This window comes from Hippocampus zosterae, chromosome 17 (assembly GCF_025434085.1).
Source record: "Hippocampus zosterae strain Florida chromosome 17, ASM2543408v3, whole genome shotgun sequence".
NCBI lineage: Eukaryota > Metazoa > Chordata > Actinopteri > Syngnathiformes > Syngnathidae > Hippocampus > Hippocampus zosterae.
Genome location: NC_067467.1, coordinates 5,415,506 through 5,430,575, shown reverse-complemented (window position 1 = coordinate 5,430,575; position 15,070 = coordinate 5,415,506). Strand labels below are relative to the sequence as shown.

At 44.8% G+C, this 15,070-nt stretch overlaps 1 protein-coding gene across 1 annotated transcript; it reads right to left on the bottom strand.

Moving 5' to 3' along the window:
• Positions 1 to 3,527: 3,527 nt before the first annotated feature.
• On the bottom strand, positions 3,528 to 14,202 carry eftud2 (elongation factor Tu GTP binding domain containing 2). The gene is made up of 28 exons (XM_052048625.1): positions 14,054 to 14,202; positions 13,437 to 13,555; positions 13,197 to 13,359; positions 12,851 to 12,929; positions 12,667 to 12,742; positions 12,494 to 12,559; positions 12,384 to 12,419; positions 12,150 to 12,240; positions 12,005 to 12,087; positions 11,755 to 11,921; positions 11,558 to 11,682; positions 11,428 to 11,491; positions 11,253 to 11,343; positions 11,032 to 11,167; positions 10,762 to 10,889; positions 10,352 to 10,545; positions 10,149 to 10,260; positions 9,926 to 10,066; positions 9,739 to 9,840; positions 9,574 to 9,656; positions 8,812 to 8,898; positions 7,954 to 8,080; positions 7,351 to 7,438; positions 7,065 to 7,183; positions 6,695 to 6,789; positions 6,474 to 6,627; positions 4,203 to 4,310; positions 3,528 to 3,841 (listed from the first exon to the last, which is right to left on the bottom strand). Exons 2-28 carry the CDS (start codon positions 13,542 to 13,544, stop codon positions 3,746 to 3,748), a joined length of 2,919 nt encoding a protein of 972 aa, XP_051904585.1. The 5' UTR covers positions 13,545 to 13,555; positions 14,054 to 14,202; the 3' UTR covers positions 3,528 to 3,745.
• Positions 14,203 to 15,070: the final 868 nt, after the last annotated feature.

Here is a 15,070-nt window from a genome sequence, read left to right as displayed (position 1 = left end):
CCAATTTTAGATTTCAGGGTAGGCTATTATATATTTTTTTAATTTTAGTTTTTTCAGGATTTCAGAATTTGATAGGAGTTGAAATTTTGCAGGCGTGAGATTTTGGAAAGTCTGAGTAGGCTTTTGGAGCTCTTGGGGAGTTTTGTGGGCATTTTGAAGTTTTAAGTCGTACGTATTAAGGGATTTCCTTTCGAGTTTGGGGGGGGGGTTGGAGGCATTCTGAAAGGGGTTAGAGATTTAGAGGGGATTTAAAAAAATAAAATGAAATAGCAAGTTGCGTCTCCCTTGATGATGTATTGTCGGTCCGACTCATCACATCCTGTCTCAGCGGGGACGATGAGGCAGTGTCTGATTCTGTCAGGGGACAATGATTCAGGAGTTGAGGGATGCCGGGGGGCAGGGAGTCACACTGTCACGTGGTAACATTTTATGTTTTTTTTTTTCCAAGTGTCAACTTTACGTGACCTCACTCACACAGGAACATCGAAAGAGCGACAACCCAGACCATCACAGGCAGGACACTTCATTCGTCGTACAACCGATGACAATTGGCAAATCGTTTTTGATTTAAAAGATGTGAGTGCAAACAAATCGAAGCATGCCACTTTAAAATGTCTTGGAATCGTTTCATGTCTCACATATTGGAGCACAACCCTAATATATACAGTATATACATACTGTATATATTACACACGAGTAGGTCCCCTTGTGGTCTTTAATAAGTTCCACTTTAAAATTGCATCATTAAAACGATGCAAAGGCTGAATAGTGCGGTAAAACATGAGGAAAAAAGGAGTATGATATGAGGCGATTTTGAACAGATGGAGACTGGAAAAGGGGGTCCATCTTGGCCTAGAAATTCTTATGGTGTGTTGAACACCATAAGAATTTCTTTCTCAACCGTCGTCTATATTTAGCACAGCATGGGACCACAGATTGTAAAGAGTGCTCGGGGGCCCTTCAGTGTTCAGCAGGGTTCCCACTCTTTCAATTGCTTTTTATTTATGGACCTTTTAAGGATTATTGAGGGCTAATTTATACACTTTTTAAGGACTTTTTCTCCATTCAGCAGGGGATTCACTGTGGATTTAATGAACAGAAAGCCACATATCACTGAGCTGGTGTTCAAATCATTGCTGCCACAGGATGTATGTCAAATTGGCCCGAAATGACCCGAAAAGATCACGTGATCATCATCGGAACTGATCAGAGATGGCGGGAAAAGCAGAGCAGGAACCAGGAAGCACAATTAAGAACATCATGGCATGGGTATCCATTTTCTGATTCTGTTCGTGCTCACACTCGCACCGAGAGACGATATAGAGGACTCATTCTGTGCCTTGTAGTCAAATGGTGAGTTCGTTGGTCCCGCTCTGTGGAGGTGCAGGGTTATATAGTATTATATAGTAATATACCATGTATATTAGTAAGACGTTTTTAGCCGAAAACCCCCCCCCAACCATGTATAGGAAGGCGTTTTGGGCCAAAAAAACGACCATTTATAGTAAGGCGTTTTTAGCCGAAAAAAAACGACCATTGTAAGGCGTTTTTAGCCGGAAAAAAAAGACCATAGTAAGGCGTTTTTAGCCGAAAAAAACGACCATGTATAGTAAGGCGTTTTGGCCCAAAAAAAACCCGACAATGTATAGTAAGGCGTTTTTAGCTGAAAAAAAACGACCATGTATAGTACGGCGTTTTGGGCAAAAAAAAAATGACCATGTATAGTAAGGCGTTTTTAGCTGAAAAAAAAAACGACCATGTATAGTAAGGCGTTTTGGGCAAAAAAAAAAAAAACGACAATGTATAGTAAGGCGTTTTTAGCTGAAAAAAACGACCATGTATAGTAAGGCGTTTGGCCAAAAAAAAAAACGACCATGTATAGTAAGGCGTTTTTAGCTGAAAAAAACAACCATGTATAGTAAGGCGTTTTGGGCAAAAAAAAAAAAACGACCATGTATAGTAAGGCGTTTTGGCCAAAAAAAAACGACCATGTATACTGAAAAAAAACGACCATGTATAGTGAGGCGTTCTGGGCAAAAAAAACGACCATGTATAGTAAGGCGTTTTTAGCTGAAAAAAACGACCATGCATAGTAAGGCGTTTTGGGCAAAAAAAAAAAAACGACCATGTATAGTAAGGCGTTTTGGCCAAAAAAAACCGACCATGTATACTGAAAAAAAAACGACCATGTATAGTGAGGCGTTCTGGGCAAAAAAAACGACCATGTATAGAAAGCCGTTTTTAGCTGAAAAAAAAAACGACCATGTATAGTGAGGCGTTCTGGGCAAAAAAAACGACCATGTATAGTAAGGCGTTTTTAGCTGAAAAAAACGACCATGTATAGTAAGGCGTTTTGGGCAAAAAAAAAAAAACGACCATGTATAGTAAGGCGTTTTGGCCAAAAAAAACCGACCATGTATACTGAAAAAAAAACGACCATGTATAGTGAGGCGTTCTGGGCAAAAAAAACGACCATGTATAGTAAGGCGTTTTTAGCTGAAAAAAAAAAACGACCATGTATAGTGAGGCGTTTTTAGCTGAAAAAAAAACCGACCATGTATAGTGAGGCGTTCTGGGCAAAAAAAACGACCATGTATAGTAAGGCGTTTTTAGCTGAAAAAAACGGCATTTTGGGCTGAAAAAAACGACCATGTATAGTAAAGCGTTTTGAGCCGAACTTTCTAGACTTTATGTATATTCTGTCCCTTCCATCACTTCCAATACAAGACATGGGAGGGGGGGGGGTTGTATGGTGTCATGGTGGGGTGCACAGTCAGTGTTAAGTGATAGACTCGTCCGCTCTGACACCTCGAGTCCGACAAAGATGTCTATACAAATGCGACTATCCGAATCACGTGCAGTCGACAATGGTAGTCTTTCGTAGACATCCCGGTGAAGTGGACAGTAGCTCTGTAGCTTGCATTTGGAAAAGGCATCCCCCCCCAAACAAAGTGTCAATATTTATATGTATATTGCAAGTCGCGTCGCTTCAGTGTCTTCACTGCCACGTTGCATCATGTCTTAGCTTCTTCCCAACTTTGGCTTGGTCCCCGCCTGCCTCCATTCATTCATCAGGCTGTCCATCAGTCACGGCCCACACAGAGTCGCGAGTCGACACGGCGATCACCGCAAACATCGCCGCGGACGCGACCTCGTGCCGCTCGCTCGAAAAAAGTTTCTGGCCATAGAGAATGTGACAAGCAGGTTTCGTCGACAAATGTTTTAAGTTTGTCTTTTTCTTTGAGCGCTCTGAACCAAATCGAATCAAATTACTGTGTTTAGACAGGGGTCAGAAGTAGTAAAGTTTAATCCAGATCGTGCCAGATTGGATTTGGCAACTTGAATGTGCTTAATCACTGATCCTTGCATAATGTTGAGGTCATTTGGCTTGCATGGCCTTGGTCCCTATCGCCTGTAGAGGTTTCGTGTAATATCATCGCAAGGACACCCCCGCTCAAAAAAAAAAACACAGCATGAAGATGGAGATTTTTTTCAATGTAATGGGGGGTAAAAAAAATGAAACAAAGTTCGAGTATAAAGATACTTTTTTCACTTTTATTATTCGAATCAACAGCATATTCTTAAAAATGGTTTCCAATGCATTTGGTGTATTCTACAACTATTTTATACATACAAAAAACAAAAGAAGACATAAGATAAAAAAAACATGTATAACTATCAGGATGTGTGGATTTTTTTTTTTTAAGAAAAAAGAATGGGGTTTTAGCCACGATTGTGGTTGCATTCACATGGGATAATTGAGCACCACGTCCTGTTTGGCCAGCTCCAACAACATAGGATCGTCGAAAAACTTGCTGATGCTCACGTCCTCGCTCAAACCCTGGCGCAAAAAAAACACGGGGAGTCAGTAGTGAAAGGTTGAAATAAAAGCAACCGGAGAAGGTGGTGAAGACGAAAACTTGACTCAATTTAATTTTCAAAGTAGCTGGAACAACTCAATAGATGTGTTCTCATCTTGAGTCGAGCCTTCAAAACGCCCGGCTGAGAGGGCAGAAGAGATTATGGGTGGCACAAATGGCCAACTTGGCGGAACGGGATGGAAAGTTGAACAGGAGAAGAAAGCGAAGAAGGAGACGAAGGAAAAGATAAAACACGAAGGAGACGCTGAAGATGAAGAAGAAGCAGAAGACAAAAGAGAAGAGAAAGAAGATGACAAGTGAGATGAAGAAGAAGAGGTTCACCTTGCGCCGTCGGGTCTTGATCATGAACTCTCTGGCCAGGTGGGGGGCAGGCTGAGGCTCCAGGGGTCTGATCACGATGCTCTTGTCCAGTGGGTCGCCGGGAACAATCTGGCAAACACATTATATCTTTTAAGATGAGGTGCTCCCTGAAGTTGAACTTTTTAATGATCAAGCTCATTAAATCATTTTACTCATCTTTCAATACTCTCTGTGGAAAACAAATTAACATGACAACCGTGTACCACCCAAAAAAAGAAGAAAAAAAAACTTACAACAATCCAAATGTATTGCTGTAAACGTTAATTGGTTATCAGAATTTTATTCTGCCTCATAAAATCCAAAAAGGCTAAAAACCCGAGATAACATAACCGGAGAAAGCATCTTTGAGGTTCTCTTGAGAACTCTTCTCATTTGTATCAAGTTGATAAGAGGGGAAAAAATAAATCAGAGAAACAATCTGTCAAATCTGAGAAATGCTTGACGGTCTCGCTGAGTGGACATCTTTTTATTTTTTGGTGGGTATTTTTTTTCCCCCTCTCCCTGCTTCTCATCTGATTCATTGGCGTGTGTGTTGCGTTGCTGCCACTGACTCAGGAGCGCGTCCATCATGTTGATGGAGGCAAGACGTGCGAGCGCTGCTGGTGACCGGTGTTGGCATCAGTGCAACGTTGGCAGGGTAAGAGAGTTTTTTTCTTTCTTTCTTTTTTTGCGCAAGATGATTTTGCCAATGACTCACGCAAATCGCAAGCACGCCATGACCCTCATTGTCAAGTAACACTTTCACAACATGCAAGACTTTCCAACTTTTTAGTGATGCTGAAAAAGTCCCTCTGTTCCCATAAACTGAGCTTCTAATAAATTGGCTTAATTCAGTCTTTGGCGCATTTTGTAAATCACTATACGAACAAGTCCATAAAAAAAAAAAAAGTCATGGCCAGGAAATGAAGTGCATTGTTATGTTAAAGGCGTTTCATACACAATCAAAACTGTCTGTATGTTAAAAAATAAAACTTCAATGAAATTACTTGAAACTGACAACTACAATCTTCTAAAATGCGAGTTACAAATACAAAGCCTTGGACAGAGTTTTGGGATCAATCACAATAGGCGATCACACAGAAGTGTTATTTTCCGGGGCTGCTTTGCTTCATCAGGCACGAGGTGACTCGAATCAGTGCAGGGTAAAAGTGAAACTTCAAAGTAATCCAGGATATCTGGGAGTGAAATCTGCCTTCCAGTTTATGGAAATGTAGTGTCTGCCACAAATCGTGGGCTCTTGACTTTAGCCTGGCCTGAATGACTGAGTATCTCCCCAGTAAGACACCCCAAGGCTGAAGGCAAGTTTCCTGGCCTCGGGATGGGACAACACATGGGAAGAAACCATCAACTGAGAGGCTGGAGGCAAATCAACAGATGGACGGAGTAGTAAGTTGACATCGATTACAAGGCGGCACTGGCAGACCGCCAGTGTACAAACGAGCTTCATGGGGCAAACAAAGCGGCCGTCCGGGGGCAGCTGAATCAATGCTAGTCAGTCTGTTCTGCCCAAAGCCGTGGCGGGCGGAGAAGACGAATGCCGACTAAGTAAATATGTAATTATGCGAGCTCGTGATGATGTGACTCCCTGCTGGAGGCCATCGGGCAGATCGTCGAGGGACAAGGACGCCGGGTTGCGACTTTGAGAAATAAATCATATTTGTCGCACACTATGATTAGAAACACACAGCCATCAAACTTGCATTTCGGAGCTCCAAAAATTGAACATCATAAGCGGTCGATTATATTGCCTGTATGCTGCCGGCGCGACGTTCAGGTGCAAAGACGGCACCTTCCCTACCGCTTCCAGATGAAGGAGTTTGCCATAATAAGCGCTCATCTCATCTAAGTGGAGCTTAACGCTGGGCGACGGCTGCTGAGAGCGCGCGCAAACACATGTCGGACATGTCAGGCCGGGACGGGGCTTAAATCTGAATGACTCACCGCTTGCCGCACATCGGCGGTGATTGAGGCCGAGTGGCGGATGTGATCCGCAACGTAAACGGCGTGCCGAGATTTTGTTGCACACGTGTGCGTTCGGTGCCGCTTCACAGTGTGGAGTTTTAAAAGTTCTGCAGTGGTTGAGACTGACTGAACGGTGTAAAATTGACCCCAAAAAAAATCTTCCATATAGACAGTATATAGTTAAAACATGTTTTGGGGAGCTACAAAATAATCCTTGTACTCCCATCAACTTATTTGTGGCATAAAATTGATTCGGTGGCAAAGTCATACCTGCCAGTGGTGAAAGACAGACAGAGCGAAGGCCTGGCCCTGCGTGTGCGTGCGAAGGTCGGTCTCAAAGCCGAAGGAGTCAATGGCCGGGATGAAGGCCTTGATCGTGTAGAGGGGCGAACCCGGGATGGGCGCGTCCTGCGTGACGTGACCTCTGCGAAACGACGACGACACTGTGAATCCTGGATCGGCGATTTGAAGTGCTCGGGACAGAGACCGACCTCCTCCTGGCGAGCACCGTGTAGACGGCGGAGACGCAATCAGCGGGCGCCTGAACCTCCACAAAGTAGTATGGCTCCATCAACCTCGGGGTGGCCTGGAGCGCACAAAAAATAATAATTAAAAAAAAGAGCCAGAAGAACCTTGTTGAACATGCAGCTACCACATGCATGCGCGACACTGTCAAAGCGAGATTAGGAGGCGTGCCAAAAACGGTGAGCGAGAAACGTCACTGCACTGCAATTATAGAGAACGATCGTCAGCGAAATGCAAAGTGTAATCAGGGTAATGGAACATAAAAGAAAGCGAGGCGGTAGGAGTCCAACGGCAGATGGGAAAGAGGGCCGCGGGCGGGGGTCCCGATGATCTCACCATGAGGAAGGCCGAGTACACCACCCTCCTGGCGGTCGGGATGACCTGGCCCCCTCCGCGGTGCAGCGGCTCCTGAGCAATGACCGCATCCAGGATCTTGAACTTGACGTTCCTGATGGCTGGCGCATATTTAGAAGGTAGAAGGAGGTCAAGGAAGAAAAAAAAAACAAAAAAGAAGGCGACAGGCTCGCTGGCAATATTAATTTTGTCTTTAGCTTCCAAGGCAAGTAAAAATAATCAAAACTAGCGCAGCTGAAGTCCAGCTTTGAAAAGCCGTGGGCCTTACGCTCATCACACAGGGGGCCCTCCCTGGTGCCCCACTGGAAACCTTGAACAATGCTGTCTTTCACTGAGCCCAGCAGCGCCTTGTCCACCTGCCAAGCACAACAGCACAAACAATTGACCCCCCAAAAAAGTTTTAGAATGATTGTATTGCTATTACAGTTGACAAATGCACAAAAGCTAGATGCTACGCTACTTTCTGTCAACAGTTTTTGAACATATCAATTTGCATTACTTTACAGTACAGTAACGCGCGTGTAAAGGCAGTTGCCATCTAGTGGTGATCTAGTAGAATGCAACGACCTCAGTTCGAAACGGGTTCTTTTTTTTTTTTCCAAGCACCGCACTTTGCAAAGCCTACCAACAATTTCTCCAGAAGTACATACAAAATATCGTCACAAACAATTTCTAGTCTTCCCTCAAGTGACGAAGTAAGTGCATGGCGTTTGTTACTCATGCTGTAATTATTGAACAGGCAAATTTGTGATCAGGTAAATTGTCTCGTTCGGGTATCCGTAGCAAAAAAATGGCGGCGAAACATGTCAGCCTATCGATACCTATATTCCCCACAGGTTTTATTCGCTGAAAAGTACTTTGTATTTCTGACCTCAGAGGGCAGCGTGTCATCCACCAGGATGTTGGGCCCCGTTGTGTCGGGTCCGAAGGCCCAGATGGATCTGGCGGCCAGCAGATCCCAGTCGTACTTTGTCTGGAAAAACTCACCCAGCTTCTTCCTGGAGGAGAAGGAAGACAGTTAAGAAAAAAAACCGTGCTTTGCGAGGAGTGTCAGCTGTAACATAAAAGAGATTAGTTGATTGGGATCTGCGCAGGGGTTAATGGAAGAGGAAGAGGTTCGGTCTAATGGGGTGTGAAGTGTGTCGCTTTTGCGGCACCGTCGCACCTGGATAACCTCACACGCACGCACACACACACACACACCTTGTATCACAGGGAGAGGAAACCTCATGTGTGCTTTCAGAGCATTTCCAATTAGCGTAAGTGAGCTGATCAATACAACGAGCAGGGCTCTTAAAAAGAGGTCCACGTTCTTTTCACTAAACACAGCACAACATCTTTTATTTTCTGTCCAAATACTCCACAAGAGAATTGCGCTCCAAAGCAAATCACTGAATGAAATTCAACCCCCCCCCACTCCCCAAAACACTCACTCAACGGAATGAAATGTCACCCGGCAGTGGCGCACCACGTAAAATTAAAAAGACTATTAAGTCGTTTTTAGCTTCAACCGGTGCTGCATTTTTCCATCCTGGCGTTTAATTAAAAGACCAAACGGTCACTTCTGCATGCCTGCGCATTCGTCACTCGCTAAGTGAGGGATAAAAGAGAAATATGACGACGTCTTGGGAGCCGTTAGGCATTCGTCTCGCTGCACGTCCAACGTTACAACTCGGCCATTTTAATTCATCATGAGATAACTGGATGCGTGTCGAGGCCGGCGTCGTACCTGTTCCACGTGATCTGCACCACCTCGTTCTCAATGTCCTCGGCCAGCCCCTTCTCCAAGGGCTCGGCGATCATGGTGATCTTGTTCCTGCCGATGGCAGCGCACGGTCAGCTGTCAATCATGTGCTCTGACACCGCTTGTCAGAAGGCGAGGCCAACGCTGATGACAATTCTTTTTTCACTCTATGATAATAAAGCGCGGCCCGGTAGTCCAGTGGTTAGCACGTCGGCTTCACAGTGCAGAGGTACCGGGTTCGATTCCAGCTCCGGCCTCCCTGTGTGGAGTTTGCATGTTCTCCCCGGGCCTGCGTGGGTTTTCTCCGGGTGCTCCGGTTTCCTCCCACATTCCAAAAACATGCGTGGCAGGCTGATTGAACACTCTAAATTGTCCCTAAGTGTGAGTGTGAGTGCGAATGGTTGTTCGTCTCTGTGTGCCCTGCGATTGGCTGGCAACCGATTCAGGGTGTCCCCCGCCTACTGCCCGAAGACCAGCACCACCCGCGACCCTAGTGAGGATCGAGCGGCTCGGAAGATGAATGAATGAATGAATGAATGAATGAATGAATGATAATAAAGCCCTCACTGGCCACAAGATGCAGCGCACCTAACGACATCCACGTTTTAAAGCGCGCACCTGGAAACTGTTCTAAATTGTGAAAATAATGTCAAATATGTGCTCACACTGAGAGCATAACCAATAAATGCAAAATGTTGCCATGATTCTCCTGCATTACATTTTGCAGGGCGTGTACCTCATACTCACTTTTTATTCGGCGTCTCAGCAAAACACTTTAAAGACGACGTCTCCACGACCGTTTCGCAGAACGTCACCACCGGGTCGGCAACCTATGGACATGTCGACCTTTTGTCTCAAAATAAAAGCGAATTTTTTTTTCTGAAATATTACACAAACGTGAATCTGACTTACTTTGATGTCGATCTCAGAGTACATCTTGCGCAGGTCGTGCATAACGCAGTCCAGGTAGAGTTCTCCCGTGCCCAGGATGACATGCTCTCCTGACTCCTCCACCTTTCAAGTCATACACGAGGCTACACATGAAGCAAGTTGCACCTTTTCCAGACATCATTACATCTACGTGAGTGATGTGACGCACCTTTGTGGTGAGGGAGGGGTAACTCTTGTTGACCTTCCGCAGTCCGTCCAACATCTTGGGCAGCTCTGACGGGTTCACGGGCTCCACCGCGATTTTAATCACGGACGCTGTGTTGAACTTCAAGGGCCTGAAAATCTGAGCCTGAAGTGAGAGGACGAAGTCGATAAAGCAGGCGTTCGTTTTTAGCCTTCACCGCCATTTGTCGGAGTCAGCAGAGTCTGACCTCCTCGTTCCCTCGGGGCTCCGTGATTGTGGCCGTTTTGACAATGGGTTGGTCACATCCCTCGATAAGGACCCAGTTCCCGGCTGGAACTCGATTCACTTCAACTTGATATCTTAAAAAAAAATAAAAAGTGGAACAGGTGAGGTTTAACTCATAAGAAAAAAAACGCTCCAACTTTAAAAGTCCAAATCCTCAAGGCTCACCTGGCGACGGAAATCCAGAGCCGGCCGACGGTACAGATTTGGGAATCCTCCTCATCCTCCAGGGTGTAGTTTTCGCCTAACACCTTGACGGGCTGGCCCGCCTGAATGGTCCCGCTCAGAACACGGCCGAAGGCGTGGAACTGAACGCCGTCCTCGGTGCTGTACATCTTGGTGGTGTGGCACATCAGAGGGCCCTGAATAAGGGAGTGGAAATGTTACGAGTCTGAGATTAAGTCAACTCTTTTAACAGAAGTCCTTTTACAGTTTACGGTCCAAAGTATTGAAATACATGGCCAGAAATGAAAGTTGAATCAAATGTGGCCTGCTGGCTTGCCTCTCGCTGTTACAGCCTAGGAATGTCTTTATCTTTGTTTTTTTTATGCCTATATCGGTCGCTCATAAAAACTCACTTCTGGGTCACACTCAGTCATGGCCTCCCCTAAGTCCGAGTCCAGACCGCCAGTGTAGGTGTGCTCTATCTTGTTTCTGGCGCCCTCCTGTGGCGAGGGGATGTGCTGCACACACATGTCCACCAAGCCTGCAGAGATCAGTTCAGAGTTAAATGTGCCCGTAACATATTGTTAGTCCAAGAGCAGAGTTGCGTATGTGTGTCATCAATGCCTGGCTTCCTTAAAAAAAACAAAAACAACAAAAGAAAAAAGAAAAAAAAACGGATGTACCAGTGAACTCTCCAAAGAAGCGGTTGCACACCAGCCTTAACAGCGGCCTGATGTTCAGTTTCAGTTCTTCTTTGCTCAGATGAACCCCCAGTTCGTCCAGCACTCTGGGGAGGGACGTGTCCACATCCCCAACCACCTAAACAAAGAGACGATTTCAGGAAATTTGGCTTGATTGGACCTCGTGGGCTCTGAACATGATTGTGTAGGAATTTGTCTCCAACCTGTGAAAGGATTTTGTAGAGTGGCTCGAGGACAAACTCCACAAAACTGCGCTGGGAGTTACTCGTGGGAGCTTTCTTGGTGAACTTGCGCCTTAATGATACAAAACACACAAAAACAAAAAAAAAGCCTTGAGAAAACGTATGTTGAAATGCCAAATATTGGTCTGACACTCACGTTTTTGGGTTGAAATAAATGTCACCCCAGAGTCTCTTGGAAAACTCTGTATAATTGATGTCACCTGGAAAAAACACACATACTCGTGAGAAAGGAGGCTTGTCCGAGTGTTAAGATGCGGTGGTCTCACCATAAGTATCCGCGTAGATCTTTGCAAAGGAGCCCAGGGTGAAGCAGATGCTGTACTGGGAGCTAGCGAAGCACACGTTCCCCAGGAGAGGAGAAACCACCAGGTTCTCGTCGGTGGAGTACGTGCTAAAGGGGAAGGGGGCACTAAATGAACACACGGCATTGTTGCGAGAGGTCTGTGGTGTGACAGCCACTTACTTGAGCAGACCGTTGACTTCGTCCACAATATGGCGGAGTTTGTAATAGGCGTCGGTGGGTGGCAGCTTGAGCTCCACGATGAGCCGGTCCACCTTATTGATGCAGATGGTGATGGCCATGCGCTCCTGGACGGCGTGCTTGATCAGGCGCTCCGTGTTCAGCATCACCTGCGGTCGACGACATTGCCAATCAGGCGTCTGTGAACGGCCACCCTCAAAATGGCTGCCGCAACTGCGACACCGAGACGTACTCCTTCCGCCGCGTCGATGAAGAGGACGATGCCGTCCGAGATGCGGATGCTGGACGTGACCTCATCGGAGAAGTTGACGTGGCCTGGTTGGGAAAGGGAACGGTTTCAGGATCTGACGTTGCGCTCACAAAATGAAGGAGAGTACCTGGCGTGTCCATGATGTTCAACAGGTAAGATTTGCCCCTGGAATCAGGGAGCACCAGTGTGACAGGCGTGCTCTTGATACCTACGCCTCTCTGTGAAATGCATACAAAAAAAAAATACGTATGATTTAAAGTGGCACGATGCGCATTTCCTTAATACCAAATATTTAGGTATATATTTATATATGGCATGCTCTTTTTCTGAAAGTATTATGATTCTAATAGGGCGCACTCACCTCCTGTTCGGTAAAAAGGATGTCTGTGTACCGCAGCTGAAAGGGTCAAAAAGCCTGGTGTTAGTCTACAGTCATTTTGAGCGAGCTCTTAGTACAGATGACACACTCACATCTATGTCATCTCTCTTCCTGATCTCGGGATGGGTCTGCTCAATCAGACAGTCGACAAAGCACGTCTGATGAGGAAAACAAAGACACGTTATGTTGGATTCATCTTAGAGCGCAAGGTGAATTGGGCAAAGTGTCGCAGAAGAAAAGACACAGATGGCGGGTCGAGTTCCACCTTGCCGTGGTGGAGGTGACCGCACAGGGTGACGTTACGGATAAGCTCGGGACTGTCCATCAGGTCGGCAAGGAACCTGGCAGGAGGAGGAAAATGACGATTGAAGATCACTAAAGCTAATGCACACACATTCCGACAAATGGGTCGAATTTGACTGTTTTTTTCTCTTTCCAACTAAACTCACTCCATGTCGTAAACCGTGGCTGGTAACTCCTGCTCCATCAGGGTGAACTGCTTGTGTCGCACCGGCTTGATAATGGGCTCTGATTGGATGGCAAGAGAGGACTTTAAAGTATATTAACTCATTCACTCCCAAAGACGTTTTTGAATGTCTTTTCAGACTTGGTCTTGAATTGGCTGGTACTGAAGGGGTTCAATGGTGGTAGATGGTGAAATGAATCACAGAGTATATTTATATCAAGTATATAACCCAATAATTTAGTTTCCTTGGTACACCAAAAATGTTCATCCTGTTCATACATTTTTGTATCGAAGGTTGTTCAAGCGTTCAAAAATCTTTAATCTCCAACCTGTGAGAGGTTGAGTGTCCTCCTCTTGGACGATGGTTTCCACTTCCGGCCCATACACCTCCTCGGCGGTCGGATAGTATTTCTTATCCTCATGCAGCACCACTTCCATGCCGGGCACGTCCTCATCAGCATCGGCCGGCTCATCGTCATTATCCTCGTCTCCCTGCACCAGAAGAGGATGCGTGTTATTCTTGAACAAGCAGATTAAACGTGTCCCAAAAATAAAAAGCTACACAACACCTCATCTGCATCTCGGTCCTCAGCATCCAAATCATTCTCATCATCATCATCAGAGTCCAGCTCTGGACCGATGTAGTTGCCAAATTCGTCGTACAGATCAGCCTCCATTATACAGAAAACTTGAGCAACAAATTCACATGTTGGTTAAAGGTATGTATGAGAGACAAAGTAGAAATATCAATGACTCTGTAAACAAATGCATGACAAAACGCAAGCTGAGAAGACTCTTAAACATTCCGTTTAGATGCCTAGGTATTTATTTCATTATATCTGAATTATTTAGTTTGCAAGGTTTCGTTGCTTTGTAAATGGAAAGTCGACAAGCCCAATCTCCATCACGCTTCCAATACGGCTAATGCAGTTTAACAGTAATTTCATAACTTTACAGATACAGTATTAAGACCTCGGATAAGTACTTATCGTCTGACTGTCTACGAAGGTTTAAAACCTTTCGCCCCCAACATTTATGCATGCAGCAAAATACGACTTTAGTTCACTATTAGCATTCTAGCCGGCTAGCGAGGCAAAGAATGAATGACACCCGAAACAACGTCGGTGTTACGTTAAGGCCGTAATACAACAATGCTAGTTTACAACGATGATGAGGGAACACTTACCTGTATTCTGCAATAACGAAGGAATAACGTACAATGGCCAAAATTATATGGTGCAATCCGTTTAGCTTTTAGCAAGTAAATCTATTTTCCAAATAGCGCCATGCGTATGAAAGACCACTTCCGGTATCTGATTTTGTTCGTTCGTTTGAACAGCGAATAATCGCTTGAGTCTGCTCACTATCGCTTTTGTTTCAACGAGTGGCAGTTTACAGAATGCAACTCACACACTTTGGGGGGTTGTTTTTGTTTTTTTACAAAGAATGAAGCAAGAAAGATATCTGGTTCATAATACACCTGTTACGGCGAATAATTATATGCTGTCATACGATTTATTCGGAAAAAAATTGTAGTGTTTAAACTATGCAAAGAATAAAAATAATTGAGAAGATGGGAATTTGGTTCCACGGGATTGTATTCTGTACCCGAATATTCTATGCACACAAAATATATCCACTGAACCACAATCATTTGATTTGGGCTTTGGACAATAATAAAAGACTTGCTTCTGGGGAAACCATAAATCAATTAGTAGAAATTAGTAAAAAATTAGTAGTAGTAGTGTGCTGTGATAATGAGATGCCAGTCTCAGCCAAAAATGACTTTTTTTTCTCCGCTGAAATAGATTGCTAAAAGTTTGATTAATCACAACACAAACATGACTTCAGTTGATGGCTTTATTTCCATATTGCTGCTGGTAACAAGTTCCACAACAAGGCAATGGCCTTCAAACTCAAAGATACAAAAGACGTAAAACGCATATACAGTACATAGATAAAATATTTTTAAAGAAGCACCTTGGTGAAAGAATATTGCTGCAGAACATGAAAGGAAAAGTGCAGAAATGACGCACGACAAACACTGAACAGGTATTGCGATCAGATAAGATATACTTTTTAAAAGCATTGTATTGTTTATGGCTGGGCAGGTCTGAGGTGCACATGCCCCGTTAAGGCCAATATAGAGGCACATGCTGGCCAAACACACAAATATGACTTTAATGAACCAGTACAATAAAAA